This window comes from Artemia franciscana, unplaced genomic scaffold (genome assembly GCF_032884065.1).
Source record: "Artemia franciscana unplaced genomic scaffold, ASM3288406v1 Scaffold_1294, whole genome shotgun sequence".
In the NCBI taxonomy this organism is placed as follows: domain Eukaryota; kingdom Metazoa; phylum Arthropoda; class Branchiopoda; order Anostraca; family Artemiidae; genus Artemia; species Artemia franciscana.
In genome coordinates this window covers 27025-41630 of record NW_027062784.1, presented here as the reverse complement: position 1 = coordinate 41630, position 14606 = coordinate 27025, and the positions used below count along the sequence as shown (strand labels likewise).

General features: G+C 32.4%; 1 protein-coding gene across 1 annotated transcript in view; it reads left to right on the top strand.

The window, feature by feature from the left end:
* Nucleotides 1-14606, top strand: part of LOC136042441 (pyridoxal kinase-like) — a 49914-nt gene that overhangs the window by 8320 nt on the left and 26988 nt on the right. Inside the window, exons 2-3 of the mRNA XM_065727407.1 lie at nt 3101-3222; nt 7718-7866. Of these exons, the coding sequence (XP_065583479.1) occupies nt 3134-3222; nt 7718-7866 (238 nt within the window). The 5' untranslated portion in view covers nt 3101-3133. The remainder of the gene's footprint in view (nt 1-3100; nt 3223-7717; nt 7867-14606) is intronic.

The window sequence follows — 14606 nt, the reverse complement described above, 5'->3', positions numbered from 1 at the left end:
CAATTTTGGAAGAACAGAATTTATATTGAAAGAAAAAAGTATTGTTTCATCAGTTTTTGGAATATTTTCGTAAGAAATCTGCCGAAGATAAACAAAAGCTCAGTTACAATTTGTTAATAAACACAGACAACGCCGCGTCAAAGATTCGGATAATAAAAACCTATAAGAACTTGGCGAGAGACTGAAAATCCTCAAGATGGTTCTTCACGTTTTAATCTGTATGTCAAGTAATTCTTTCAGCAGTAGTTTTTATTAACGACCTGAGAATATCAAAAGTATTCTTCTCAATTCTCTGTGGATGTGTGTGTAACCTGTTCAGCCTTTTTTCTGCGTAAAGAGTGCAGCATTCCTACGTCTAAAACAATGGTTCAGTTTATCATCTCCTCCCCCTCCTACACTGAACATGAGTAGTTTGTGTTTATGTTGCGTTCTTCTAAAGGTCTGTTATATTTCTGATTTATGGTAATGGTCTGATTTCGGCAGTAAAAACACCAGGTCTCTAGCTTGCTGTAAGCTGTGTCATTCTGATGTTCGTTCGTGTTCCAATACTACTTCTAATGAATGTTTTCTTGTTGCTTTTGCTGATGACACTTAGGACCCTTGGGAAGACGGAATGTGATATCAGGTCTAACCTTATGGCAATATTCGTGAAGACATGAAGATATGAACATTCATCAGACATTGAAGCCCTAATTAAAAAACGCCGCCTAACTTGGTTTGGCCATGTTTGTCGGAGGTCAGATGACACCCTCACTAAAAAGGCGCTATACTGCAAACCCCTCGCACACTGGAAGAAGAAGCGAGGTGGACAAGTCAAGACCTGGCTTAACACACTCAAGGCGGACCTAGAGCCGATTGGTGGTTTCCGACGACACGGCCGAAGATGGGACAAGCAGTGGCTTGAAATATGTGCACCACACACACACGACCGAGCGGCTTGGCACTCAACCGTCTGCCAGATCATAGCACCAGGGAGAGCTGAAGAGCTTGTGTCCTGAAACAAGTACAAGTACAGGTGTCTCAAGGCTCCATGTGTAGACCAAAGAATCGAGTGGTCCGGTTTCTTGGTATCCTGTTTGATGAGAATCTTTCGTTTAGAAACCGTATATCCATCATTAGTGTTAAGGTCTCATGGGGTTTGGGTATAATTCAAAAGCTTGAACGCATATTTCCTGGATCAATTCTGAAGTGTCTCTTTTTCTGCCTTGTTCAGTCATATTTTCCGTATTGCCCCATTGTATGGATGTTTCCTGTTTCTTCTATACTGCGGTTACTTTCTGTCATGCATAATAAAGCATGGCGTCTAGTTATTGACACCAACCGTTCCTCTCGAATACCGCTCTCAAATCTTCAGTCTATTTACATTCTTTTTTGCGCTTCTTTTGTCTTTAACCAGCTTTATGGCAATCTTTCAAAATCTCTTCAAAAAACTCATGTGTTTATCTCTAGCTCAGCTCCGTATAGCCTTCCTTCTTCACATAGTATCTGCATTCCTTCTAATCCTACCATCCGGTCAGATTTCAATCCCCTCATTGCTTGTCAACAGGTCTGGAATTACCTACCTTCTTCAGTACAGAGATACCACTTGTTTGGAATTTTTAAAACTTTTCTTAAGGATCATTTAGTTAAGAATCAAATAGATTACCATTTTGTATTTATTTTTACTTTTTCCTAGTTCTCTGAGGAATTGGTGTCCCCTAGTTGTTTTGTTTTTTTTTGTTTTTTTAATGGTTCTTATCTGTGCTTTGACTCCCAGACCTTAAGTATAGTCTCTGTTTAATCTCGTTGTGTTTTTTGGCTATTATTCTCTTTTTGGTTGTTGCCTATATTTTTTTTTTTTTTGTATCCCTGGCCATAGAGCCTTTCAAGAGGGAACAAGAATATTGTATTTGTAGCCTGTATTTATTGGTGAATAAAACTCTGAACTCTAAAATTCTCTCTTCCTCATGTGGGCTCCTCAGTAAATTGGGGCGCAATTTCATTTGATCTCTATCAATGCTCAATGGTGTTAATGATCCTAATTTGAATTAAGATTTAACATCAGTATCCAAATATGGGTCATTAAACAACTTCAGGGTCACTAATTTTCCAGTGCAGTTTTGTATCGTTCAATTTTGGTATAATGTTATGTCTCTTAAGGTTTTGGTAAACTTTTCATCAACTACTAAAAAACAAAATTGTCAGAATATACTTACATTTTGTTTTAATCTTGACATCACGTCATGATGGGATGTCAGACATGACACTTAACATCATGAACATAGAATCAGTACATAATGAAAAAAGAACAAATAGAAAATAAATAGAAGTTTTAAACCTGACTTTTGTGAGCGAAACCATTATTTTAAACACTCTGAAGGAGCGCCATTTTGAGAGTTTCTATTCTGCTATAAATAATTAATAAGTTTAAACTAAAATGTTTTGGATTGCGACAACACACTGTTTGTTTCTAGTCCAAATTATTTATATCTTGACTCTTGTCCTTCAGAAGTTTCCTAGCGATGGACATGGTCTTCATAGTTGAAATTGGTTAGGATGACGATTTCTATTTCATAATCACGTTGAAGAGAGATTTAAATACGATATAGATAAATATATGTAAAAATATCACTTTAAATTAAAGCATTTGACAAAATAAATCTTAAATGACAAATGGGTTATTAGACATATGAGTAAGCCAGTCTCTAACTGAATATCAGATAGTTTGTGAATTCAAACTCTTTTGGCTGGATTGGTATTTAGATTATTGGTCGTCTGACATTGTTAATGTTCTCAATTTTGAAAGTTTACATTTACATTGACAGGTCATTATTAATAACCAATGGGTCACGTTCTATACTATTCATGATTCGGCAACCAAGTTCAATTGCCTTCCAATTTAGTTTTGCCTCCAATTAATTCAGTTGATGGGAGGATCAGCAATAGATCTAATAGTTTTGTCTTTGATTGCATTTATTTGTCTTGTAATTACCCTATTTTTTTCTTTTTTAACGTATTTAACGTGCGGCCCAATCACCAATCCTGGCGTAACCACCTGTAGCCTTATTTACTGCTGACTTATCGAGTTTATAGAATTTTGTTTATTTAAAATATTTTATAGTGTGTGATCTAGTGTTGGGGTTACAACGGAAAAATGTATGTGCCTAAAGAGCTAGTGCCAATTTATGCAAAAGAAGAGGTCAAAGTAGCTGACATTCTCACTCCGAATCAGTATGAGGCAGAGTAAGTTCAGGTATATTTTTATTGACTGTCTTTATTTTTTGGTTTTTGTCCAGTATATTTTTTAATGTAATGTAATGAGTCGGTAATGTAATATAGTGGTGGGTGTATGCCATCATTTTATATCATTATCCGATTTTTTTTTCTCTTATTATTTATTTCTCTTTCTTAAAATCACTGAGGACGACTTGGCGGAGGTCCTTGTCGAAATATTGGCTTATTTCTCTTTCTTATTTTTATGAGCAATGAGGACGACTTGGCGGAGGTCCTTGTCGAAAAATTTGCCTGTTTTTCATATTTTGCTACTGGCTGACAAAATCCTTGTTTTTCACCTATTTGATTTTTGTCTTTTCATTTATTATTTCCTTTCTTGTTTTCATACGTTTGGTTTTAGTCCATTTTTTTTTTTTTTTTTTTTTATATTGATGGGAGTTTTTAATGTAATATAGTAGTGGATGTATGGTATCAAAAGTTATATCATTATCTGAATTCTTAAGGGTATAAATTTGACATCTTAGGATTTTGTCCAGACTGACTTGGAATAATTGAGAAATTTTGGCTCGAAATATTTTTTCAATATATATTTTTTTTTAATTTTGGTATTGTATGAAAACTTTTTTTTACCTATTTCCTGTAGTTCTTTAGCTATTATTTTCGTAAGCTTGTTGATTGTGAATCTCTACCTGATAGCAAACTACTTCTAATTGTTTATTTTATACGTGTTATTGTGTGTCAAGGCCATTTTTTGGTGTGGAGCTTTTAGCTTCGACCAATTTATGACGAAGGGGGAGGGATGTACAATTTGAAAAATTTTAAATAATATGGTCAAAGGGTGGACAATAAATGACGAGAATACTCTGAAAAATATTGGTATTTTGTGGAAAAATTTAGATTTAGGATAGTTTTTCTGCGAGAGCGACGCTATGGTTTTATCTTTTCCTCCTAAGCTGTCGATTTCAGTTTTAGAAAGCGCCAAGGATTTTACCAATGTGACCATCCTAAGTTCCAATTTTCTTTAGTACATTCTGATTTTGTTCGGATGTTCTGAAATTTTTATTACATACTAGCTGTTGGGGTGGCGCTTCGCGCCACCCCAACACTTAGTTGGTGGGGGCGCTTCGCGCCCCCCCCCCCCCAAGCCCCCCCCCCGCGTGCGTAAGTCGTTACGCGCCATATTAGTTACGCGCCATTGTAGTTGTGTCCCTATGTCCCACCTGTGAATATATATATATATATATATATATATATATATATATATATATATATATATATATATATATATATATATATATATATATATATATATATATATATATATATATATATATATATATATATATATATGTTTTTAACTACGTAAAATTGCGAATATACAACATTCTTTGCTGTCCCATTGTCTGTGCATATAAATAGATTGTCAGGTTTACCGACTCTTGAACATGCAACATATAATGGTCCATGGGAAAACAATCCGTATTCAGATCTATACCTCATTATTCTAATGATTGCCCTTGAGCTTTGTTGATGGTGATTGCTAATCGACCATTCCCTGAGTCGCCATCGTCATTTATATATCCCCCTGTGCACCCCGGCGTCCCCTTTGTAGTTATGTCCCTGTGTCCCGGTCGTCATTTATATTCCCTGTGTCCCGGTCGTCATTTGTGTCCCGGTGTTCCAGTCTGTGATTTCTCTTTGAGTGTCCCGGGCGTCATTTATATTCCTTGTGTCCCGGTGTCCCGGTCGTCATTTATATCCCCCTGTGCCCCCCCGGCGTCCCCATTGTAGTTGTGTCCTTGTGTCCCGGTCGTTATTTATATTCCCTGTGTCCTGGTCGTCATTTGTATCCCGGTGTCCCGGTCTGTATATACATTCGTTTTTTAGTTTTGTTTTTCTCCTTTATTTTTTTCCTTTTTTCTTTTTTTTCTTTTTTAGTTTATTTAGATTTTTAGATTTTTTAGTTTTTTTATTAGTTTTTAGTTTTTTTGTAGTTTTTACCATTTTTTTAGTTTTTTTAGTTTTTTTTTTTACTTATGTCCTGGTCGTCATTTATACTCCCTGTGTCCCGGTCGTCATTTGTGTCTCGGTGCTTTGTTGATTGCTAATTTATATTATATTTATATTTATATTTTTTATATTTATTAATATTTTTTTAGTTTTCTTTTTCTCTTATTTTTCAGTTTTTCCCTTTTTTTTAGTTTTTTCTTTTTTAGTTTTTAGTTTTTTTTTTTTGTTTTTTACCTTTTTATAGTTTTATTAGTTTTTTTAGTTTTTTACCTCTTTTAGTTTTTTTTATTAGTTTTTAGTTTTTTTTTAGTTTTTGCCTTTTTTTAGTTTTTTCAGTTTTTTTTAGTTTTTAGTTTTTTACCTTTTTTTAGTTTTTTTTTAGTTTTTTAGCTTTTTTAGTTTTTTTTCTTTTTAGTTTTTTTTGTAGTTTTTCCCTTTTTTAGTTTTTTTCCTTCTTTTGTATTAGTGTGAAATAATTCAGACGTCATATGCGGACAAACATGACGTCACTCGACAGACAGACAGACAGACATAACCCACAAACAACTTATTTTTATATATATTTATTCATATTTTTTTAGTTTTCTTTTTCTCTTTTATTTTTCAGTTTTTTCCTTGTTTTTAGTTTTTTTCTTTTTTAGTTTTTAGTTTTTTTTAGTTTTTTACCTTTTTTTTGTAGTTTTTGCCTTTTTTTATTTTTTTTCAGTTTTTTTTTAGTTATTAGATTTTTACCTTTTTTATTTTTTTTTAGTTTTTTAGCTTTTTTAGTTTTTTTTTCTTTTTAGTTTTTTTTTGTAGTTTTTACGTTTTTTAGTTTTTTTCTTCTTTTGTATTAGTGTGAAATAATTCAGACGTCATATGCGAACAAACATGACGTCACCTGATCCATCCACAGATCCACACACAGACAACTTATTTTTATATATATATAGATTAAGATCGGTCGCAGAAATAGATTGAAACAAACCCACCAGTGATTTCACACCAAAAGGGGATTGGTTTTATAGAACTTTTTCATTCGTATATTTGCCAGAAGGTGTTGTCACATCTCAACCAAACTTGATAGGAAATAAAAGCTTGTGTACTAGTTTTTTCTTTCGGGTTCTTGGACATAGCAAGACCACTCTGTGGAAGGATGTTCCTAAGTTATCTTCAGTATTAGCAGCAGGCATTGCTGGATCTTCACCAATCCTTGGCCTATCCTAACTACAACTTTTACGGACCATTTACCGAACCAAACTTCTTAGATGGTCGAGGAGTGGAGGGGTCTCCAAATGTTTGTGGTCATGGCAACTGGCAGGAAGGGTTGTTGGATATCAATCAAACCGAGTTGAGAGTAAGAATAACTGTCTTGGTCGTACTTTTTGGGGAACCTTACGTGGGCTTATCTTTCTTAGGGGATATCATGCGCTAATTTCTTTTACTTCATCTTTTTTTTACGCTTTGGCATAAAACAAGACAGTTTTCCTTTATGCCTATAATTTTCTACTTACTATAATTGTCTATTGCTATATAATTTTCTACTTTCAGGGTTTCTACTAAGTGGTTGTTTTGGAGGATTTAAAAAAATGTCCTTTAATTGAGGCAACATCGGGTAAATCTACACAACTTTTCTTTCTTTTTTTTATCAGGACACATAACAAAAAGAGGTAATCAAACTTCGTGGAACGTAAAGAGAAAGCGATGTAGCTTTCGGGTGTTTGAACACAATCCATCCTCTCTGGGGAGAGGAAATGTGGTCAATAAATTCATTTCATCTGGCCGTCTACCTGAAACAGGGGTCAGATATAAACTAAAATTTGTTGGAAGTGAATACTCATATACGAGTTTAGCTTTTTGGGAATCTGGACTTCGATGCAACCTTTGTGCGGAGGAATAGGGAATATGTACCTAAATTCTTAACATCTAGCAGAAGGCGTTGTCAAATCTCAACCAACCTTGATCTGAAGTTGGAGTAACTATTCTGGTGACTCTTGATTGCCATATTTACCATTGTTGGCAATGAGGCAGGGGCAAGGGAATTTGCCTCATTAGTTCTCCCCCCATATCCCCTAGATTTTGAAAATATCATTTTTGATGTTTTCAAAAAATTGCATTTCTGATATTTTCAATGAAGAACTAGTAAAATTGTCTCCTTGTATTTTTAATAGATATATTCACCCCTCCCACCATTTTTTTGTGAATTGACACCACTAATCGTACAGGTTTTTCATATTCAAATCCTTGAAAAAAGACCTGCTCTTGCAAAATGTTTAGAGTTCTTCGCTCTGTCGTAAAAATATTAACATATGAACTCCATCCTATTCTTCTACGCATAATGGTTTAAAAATAATGCTCTGGCGAAAATATTGTTGTCAACGCAAGGGGGAGGGGGAATTGTACTGCTGTATGATGAGATATAAGGGTTTAAGACTTACGGAAAAGTATGGAAACCCCTGCCGTGGGGTGTCAAAACTTGTCTATACATTGGTTTGTATGACTTGTAATCTTATAGGCTTCTGACTGGTATGAAAATTGCAAGTGAAGAAGATGCAGTCAGAGTAATTGACTATCTTCACAAGGAAGGTGTCAAGATTGTTGTTCTTTCAAGTACAGATTTGGGGTCAGATGATGAACTTATTAGCTCTGCCAGTTTTGCTACAGGTAATTACAAAATCAAAAGATTTATGGTAGTTGTATACATGTAGTTCAATTGAAAATTAAGAACTTGTATCTTTGCCAATATTTTTAGGCTTAATACAACAGTAAAATAAATAAATTGTCCAGCTTAAATTTAGTTAGAATTTTTTGGGATTGTGTAATATATAAAAAGTTGATCCCAATTTTATAATAAGTTGTTTTAGCTTAGCAGATATAAAATCTGGCTTGTCACTGGGGGTAAATTTTATTTTTATTTTATCTAGGTGAGTGTATATTTGTGTTTAGGTCTATTTTCTTTGCTAATTTTCTGGTATCTTGAGAGAAATTGGGCAGGTATATGCATTGGCGTAGCCTGTAGCAAAGAGCCATAAAGCTTCCATGAATTATTTATTATTTTGTTCTGAAACCACTTCATATGGAAATTGTAGTCGTTGAAACTTTGGATATTACTTATTGGATTGGAAATCGGAGGTTCTAATGTCCGTTTTAAAAGTTATCGGAAGGCTACCGACCCCCCTCCCACATCTTTTGTAGCTTTCCTTCCCCCCCCCCTAAAGACATGCGACAAAAATTTTCATTTTTTTTCAGTAGTGTAAAGGTCATTTAACTGTACTTCTGGCTTAAACCTGATTCCCTACAGCCCCCCAGGCAATGATCGGAAATTATTCAATTTGCCCATTATTTGCGTATAGGATTTATTTTTGGAAAAGGAGGAATGTTTAATCCTGGGTGTGTCCGAAAGGCTAAGTGTATTGACCTGGAACTTCAGGGAATGTCGAGGAAGATGTTGAACACAACCAAAACATGTGCATCCAGATTATCAAAATTGCGTATCCACAATATCTTAGGAACGGCTAAAGGCTATTAACTTTAAACTTTCTGGGCTATTTTTGCCCAGCTATTACTGCTGGTACAACAGTGACTTCTTCCAACTGTGGCTATGCTACTTGAGACTGCTACCACTTGCGATTTTTGCTTGTAGTTTATTGCCACCAACTGTCTGATCAGTGCCTCTCATAAATGACTGGTAGGGCTGCCATCCCTTTCGACCCTCGGTATTTATTTTCAAGTTGAATATTTTGTATAACTAAATACAAGAATGGTATAACAATCTCATAAGATATTAATTTTTGGGGTCTTAAATTAGGGACCCTTTAAGAAAATATTACTTGAATTTTATTCCCCACCCCCCTTTTAAGGAGTTAACTTTATTAACTCAGTCTTTTATGTCACGCATAATATTTTTGCAATAAGAAAGAAATGTCATCTACCAGTGTCCATTTTGTAAATTTAGACCAAATTCGTCCATTGGAATGTAGGGGACTTGGAGATAAAATTTTCATTCCCTTCTTCACATGTATCCGCAGAACTCATCCCTGAAATTCAAACAAGCGAACCTAATAATGTGCCCTTTAAGGCCTGAGGTATATCCATCTCTGCTGCTGGGCTTAAGACTTGTGCTCTCTGCTGGGGTTATTTTTTTTTATTAATATATTTATAACAGGGTTTATCATTTTATTGATGACATGCTCTACTATTTATATATCCAACTTAAGACTTGTGCTCTCTGCTGGGGTTATTTTTTGTTATTAATATATTTATAACAACGGGTTTTATTTTATTGATGACATGCTCTACTATTTATATATCCAACTTAAGACTTGTGCTCTCTGCTGGGGTTATTTTTGTTATTAATATATTTATAACAGGGTGTACTATTTTATTGATGACAGGCTCTACTATTTATATATCCAGCTTAAGACTTGTGCTCTCTGCCTGGGTTATTTTTCGTTATTAATATATTTATAACAGGGTGTATTATTTTATTGATGACTTGCTCTACTATTTATATATCCACCTTAAGACTTGTGCTCTCTGCTGGGGCTATTTTTTGTTATTAATATATTTATAACAGGGTGTATTATTTTATTGATGACTTGCTCTACTATTTATATATCCACCTTAAGACTTGTGCTCTCTGCTGGGGTTATTTTTTGTTATTAATACATTTATAACAGGGTGTATTATTTTATTGATGACTTGCTCTACTATTTATATATCCAGCTTAAGACTTGTGCTCTCTGCCTGGGTTATTTTTCGTTATTAATATATTTATAACAGGGTGTATTATTTTATTGATGACTTGCTCTACTATTTATATATCCACCTTAAGACTTGTGCTCTCTGCCTGGGTTATTTTTCGTTATTAATATATTTATAACAGGGTGTATTATTTTATTGATGACTTGCTCTACTATTTATATATTCAACTTAAGACTTGTGCTCTCTGCTGGGGTTATTTTTTGTTATTAACATATTTATAACAGGGCGTATTATTTTATTGATGACATGCTCTACTATTTATATATTCAACTTAAGACTTGTGCTCTCTGCTGGGGTTATTTTTTGTTATTAACATATTTATAACAGGGCGTATTATTTTATTGATGACATGCTCTACTATTTATATATCCACCTTAAGACTTGTGCTCTCTGCCTGGGTTATTTTTCGTTATTAATATATTTATAACAGGGTGTATTATTTTATTGATGACTTGCTCTACTATTTATATATCCACCTTAAGACTTGTGCTCTCTGCCTGGGTTATTTTTCGTTATTAATATATTTATAACAGGGTGTATTATTTTATTGATGACTTGCTCTACTATTTATATATTCAACTTAAGACTTGTGCTCTCTGCTGGGGTTATTTTTTGTTTTTAATATATTTATAACAAGGCGTATTGTTTTATTTATAACATGCTCTACTATTTATATATCCAACTTAAGACTTGTGCTCTCTGCTGGGGTTATTTTTGTTGTTAATATATTTATAACAGAGTGTATTATTTTATTGATGACTTGCTCTACTATTTATATATCCAACTTACGACTTGTGCTCTGCTGGTTTTATTTTTTGTTATTAACATATTTATAACAGGGTGTATTATTTTATTGATGACAATTTAAGACTTGTGCTCTCTGCTGGGGTTATTTTTGTTGTTAATATATTTATAACAGAGTGTATTATTTTATTGATGACTTGCTATACTATTTATATATCCAACTTACGACTTGTGCTCTGCTGGTTTTATTTTTTGTTATTAACATATTTATAACAGGGTGTATTATTTTATTGATGACATGCTCTACTATTTATATATCCAATTTAAGACGTGTGCTCTCTGCTGGGGTTATTTTTTGTTATTAACATATTTATAACAGGGCGTATTATTTTATTGATGACATGCTCTACTATTTATATATCCAATTTAAGACTTGTGCTCTCTACTGGGGTTATTTTTGTTGTTAATATATTTATAACAGGGTGTATTATTTTATTGATGACATGCTCTACTATTTATATATTCAACTTAAGACTTGTGCTCTCTACTGGGGTTATTTTTTGTTATTAATATATTTATAACAGGGTGTATTATTTTATTGATGACATGCTCTACTATTTATACATCCAGCTTACGACTTGTGCTCTGCTGGTTTTATTTTTTGTTATTAATATATTTATAACAGGGTGTATTATTTTATTGATGATATGCTCTACTATTTATATATACAACTTAAGACTTGTGCTCTCTGCTGGGCTTATTTTTTGTTGTTAATATATTTATAACAGGGTGTATTATTTTATTGATGACATGCTCTACTATTTATATATCCAACTTAAGACTTGTGCTCTCTGCTGGGGTTATTTTTTGTTGTTAATATATTTATAATAAGGTGTATTATTTAATTGATGACATGCTATACTGTTTAAATATCCAACTTACGACTTGTGCTCTCTGCTGGGGTTATTTTTTGTTATTAATATATTTATAACAGGGCGTGTTATTTTAATGATGACATGCTCTACTATTTATCTATCCAACTTACGACTTGTGCTCTGCTGGTTTTATTTTTTGTTATTAACATATTTATAACAGGGCGTATTATTTTATTGATGACATGCTCTACTATTTATATATCCAATTTAAGACTTGTGCTCTCTGCTGGGGTTATTTTTTGTTGTAAATATATTTATAACAGGGTGTATTATTTTATTGATGACATGCTCTACTATTTATATATCCAACTTACGACTTGTGCTCTGCTGGTTTTATTTTTTGTTATTAACATATTTATAACAGGGCGTATTATTTTATTGATATCATGCTCTACTATTTATATATCCAACTTAAGACTTGTGCTCTCTGCTGGGGTTATTTTTTGTTATTAATATATTTATAACAGGGTGTATTATTTTATTGATGACATGCTCTACTATTTATATATTCAACTTAAGACTTCTGCTCTCTGCTGGGATTATTTTTTGTTATTAATATATTTATAACAGGGTGTATTATTTTATTGATGACATGCTCTACTATTTATATATCCAACTTAAAACTTCTGCTCTCTGCTGAGATTATTTTTTGTTATTAATATATTTATAACAGGGCGTATTATTTTATTGATATCATGCTCTACTATTTATATATCCAACTTAAGACTTGTGCTCTCTGCTGGGGTTATTTTTTGTTATTAAGATATTTATAACAGGGTGTATTATTTTATTGATGACATGCTCTACTATTTATATATCCAACTTACGACTTGTGCTCTGCTGGTTTTATTTTTTGTTATTAACATATTTATAACAGGGCGTATTATTTTATTGATATCATGCTCTACTATTTATATAACAAACTTAAGACTTGTGCTCTCTGCTGGGGTTATTTTTTGTTATTAATATATTTATAACAGGGTGTATTATTTTATTGATGGCATGCTCTACTATTTATATATCCAACTTACGACTTGTGCTCTCCTGGTTTTATTTTTTGTTATTAACATATTTATAACAGGGCGTATTATTTTATTGATATCATGCTCTACTATTTATATATCCAACTTAAGACTTGTGCTCTCTGCTGGGGTTATTTTTTGTTGTTAATATATTTATAACAAGGTGTATTATTTTATTTATGACATGCTCTACTATTTATATATCCATCTTACGACTTGTGCTCTGTGCTGGGGTTATTTTTTGTTGTTAATATATTTATAACAAGGTGTATTATTTTATTGATATCATGCTCTACTATCTATATATCCAACTTAAGACTTGTGCTCTCTGCTGGGGTTATGTTTTGTTATTAATATATTTATAACAGGGTGTATTATTTTAATGATGACATGCTCTACTTTTTATATATCCAACTTACGACTTGTGCTCTGCTGGTTTTATTTTTTGTTATTAATATATTTATAGCAACGGGTTTTATTTTATTGATGACATGCTATACTGTTTAAATATCCAACTTACGACTTGTGCTCTCTGCTGGGGTTATTTTTGTTGTTAATATATTTATAACAAGGTGTATTATTTTATTTATGACATGCTCTACTATTTATATATCCAACTTACGATTTGTGCTCTCTGCTGGGGTTATTTTTTGTTATTAATATATTTATAACAGGGTGTATTATTTTATTGATATTATGCTCTACTATTTATATATCCAGCTTAAGACTTGTGCTCTCTGCCTGGGTTATTTTTCGTTATTAATATATTTATAACAGGGTGTATTATTTTATTGATGACTTGCTCTACTATTTATATATCCAACTTACGACTTGTGCTCTGCTGGTTTTATTTTTTGTTATTAACATATTTATAACTGGGCGTATTATTTTATTGATATCATGCTCTACTATTTATATATCCAACTTAAGACTTGTGCTCTCTGCTGGGGTTATTTTTTGTTGTTAATATATTTATAACAGGGTGTATTATTTTATTGATGACATGCTCTACTATTTATATATCCAACTTAAGACTTGTGCTCTCTGCTGGGGTTATTTTTTGTTATTAATATATTTATAACAGGGTGTATTATTTTATTGATGACATGCTCTACTATTTATATATCCAACTTACGACTTGTGCTCTCTGCTGGGGTTATTTTTTGTTATTAATATATTTATAACAAGGTGTATTATTTTATTTATAACATGCTCTACTATTTATATATCCAGCTTAAGACTTGTGCTCTCTGCTGGGGTTATTTTTTGTTATTAATATATTTATAACAGGGTGTATTATTTTATTGATGACATGCTCTACTATTTATATACCCAACTTACGACTTGTGCTCTGCTGGTTTTATTTTTTGTTATTAACATATTTATAACAGGGCGTATTATTTTATTGATATCATGCTCTACTATTTATATATCCAATTTAAGACTTGTGCTCTCTGCTGGGGTTATTTTTTGTTGTTAATATATTTATAACAGGGTGTATTATTTTATTGATGACATTCTCTACTATTTATATATCCAGCTTACGACTTGTGCTCTCTGCTGGGGTTATTTTTTGTTATTAATATATTTATAACAAGGTGTATTATTTTATTGATGACATGCTCTACTATTTATATATCCAACTTACGACTTGTGCTCTCTGCTGGGGTTATTTTTTGTTATTAATATATTTATAACAGGGTGTATTATTTTATTGATATTATGCTCTACTATTTATATATCCAATTTAAGACTTGTGCTCTCTGCTGGGGTTATTTTTTGTTGTTAATATATTTATAACAGAGTGTATTATTTTATTGATGACTTGCTCTACTATTTATATATCCAACTTACGACTTGTGCTCTGCTGGTTTTATTTTTTGTTATTAACATATTTATAACAGGGTGTATTATTTTATTGATGACATGCTCTGAAGTC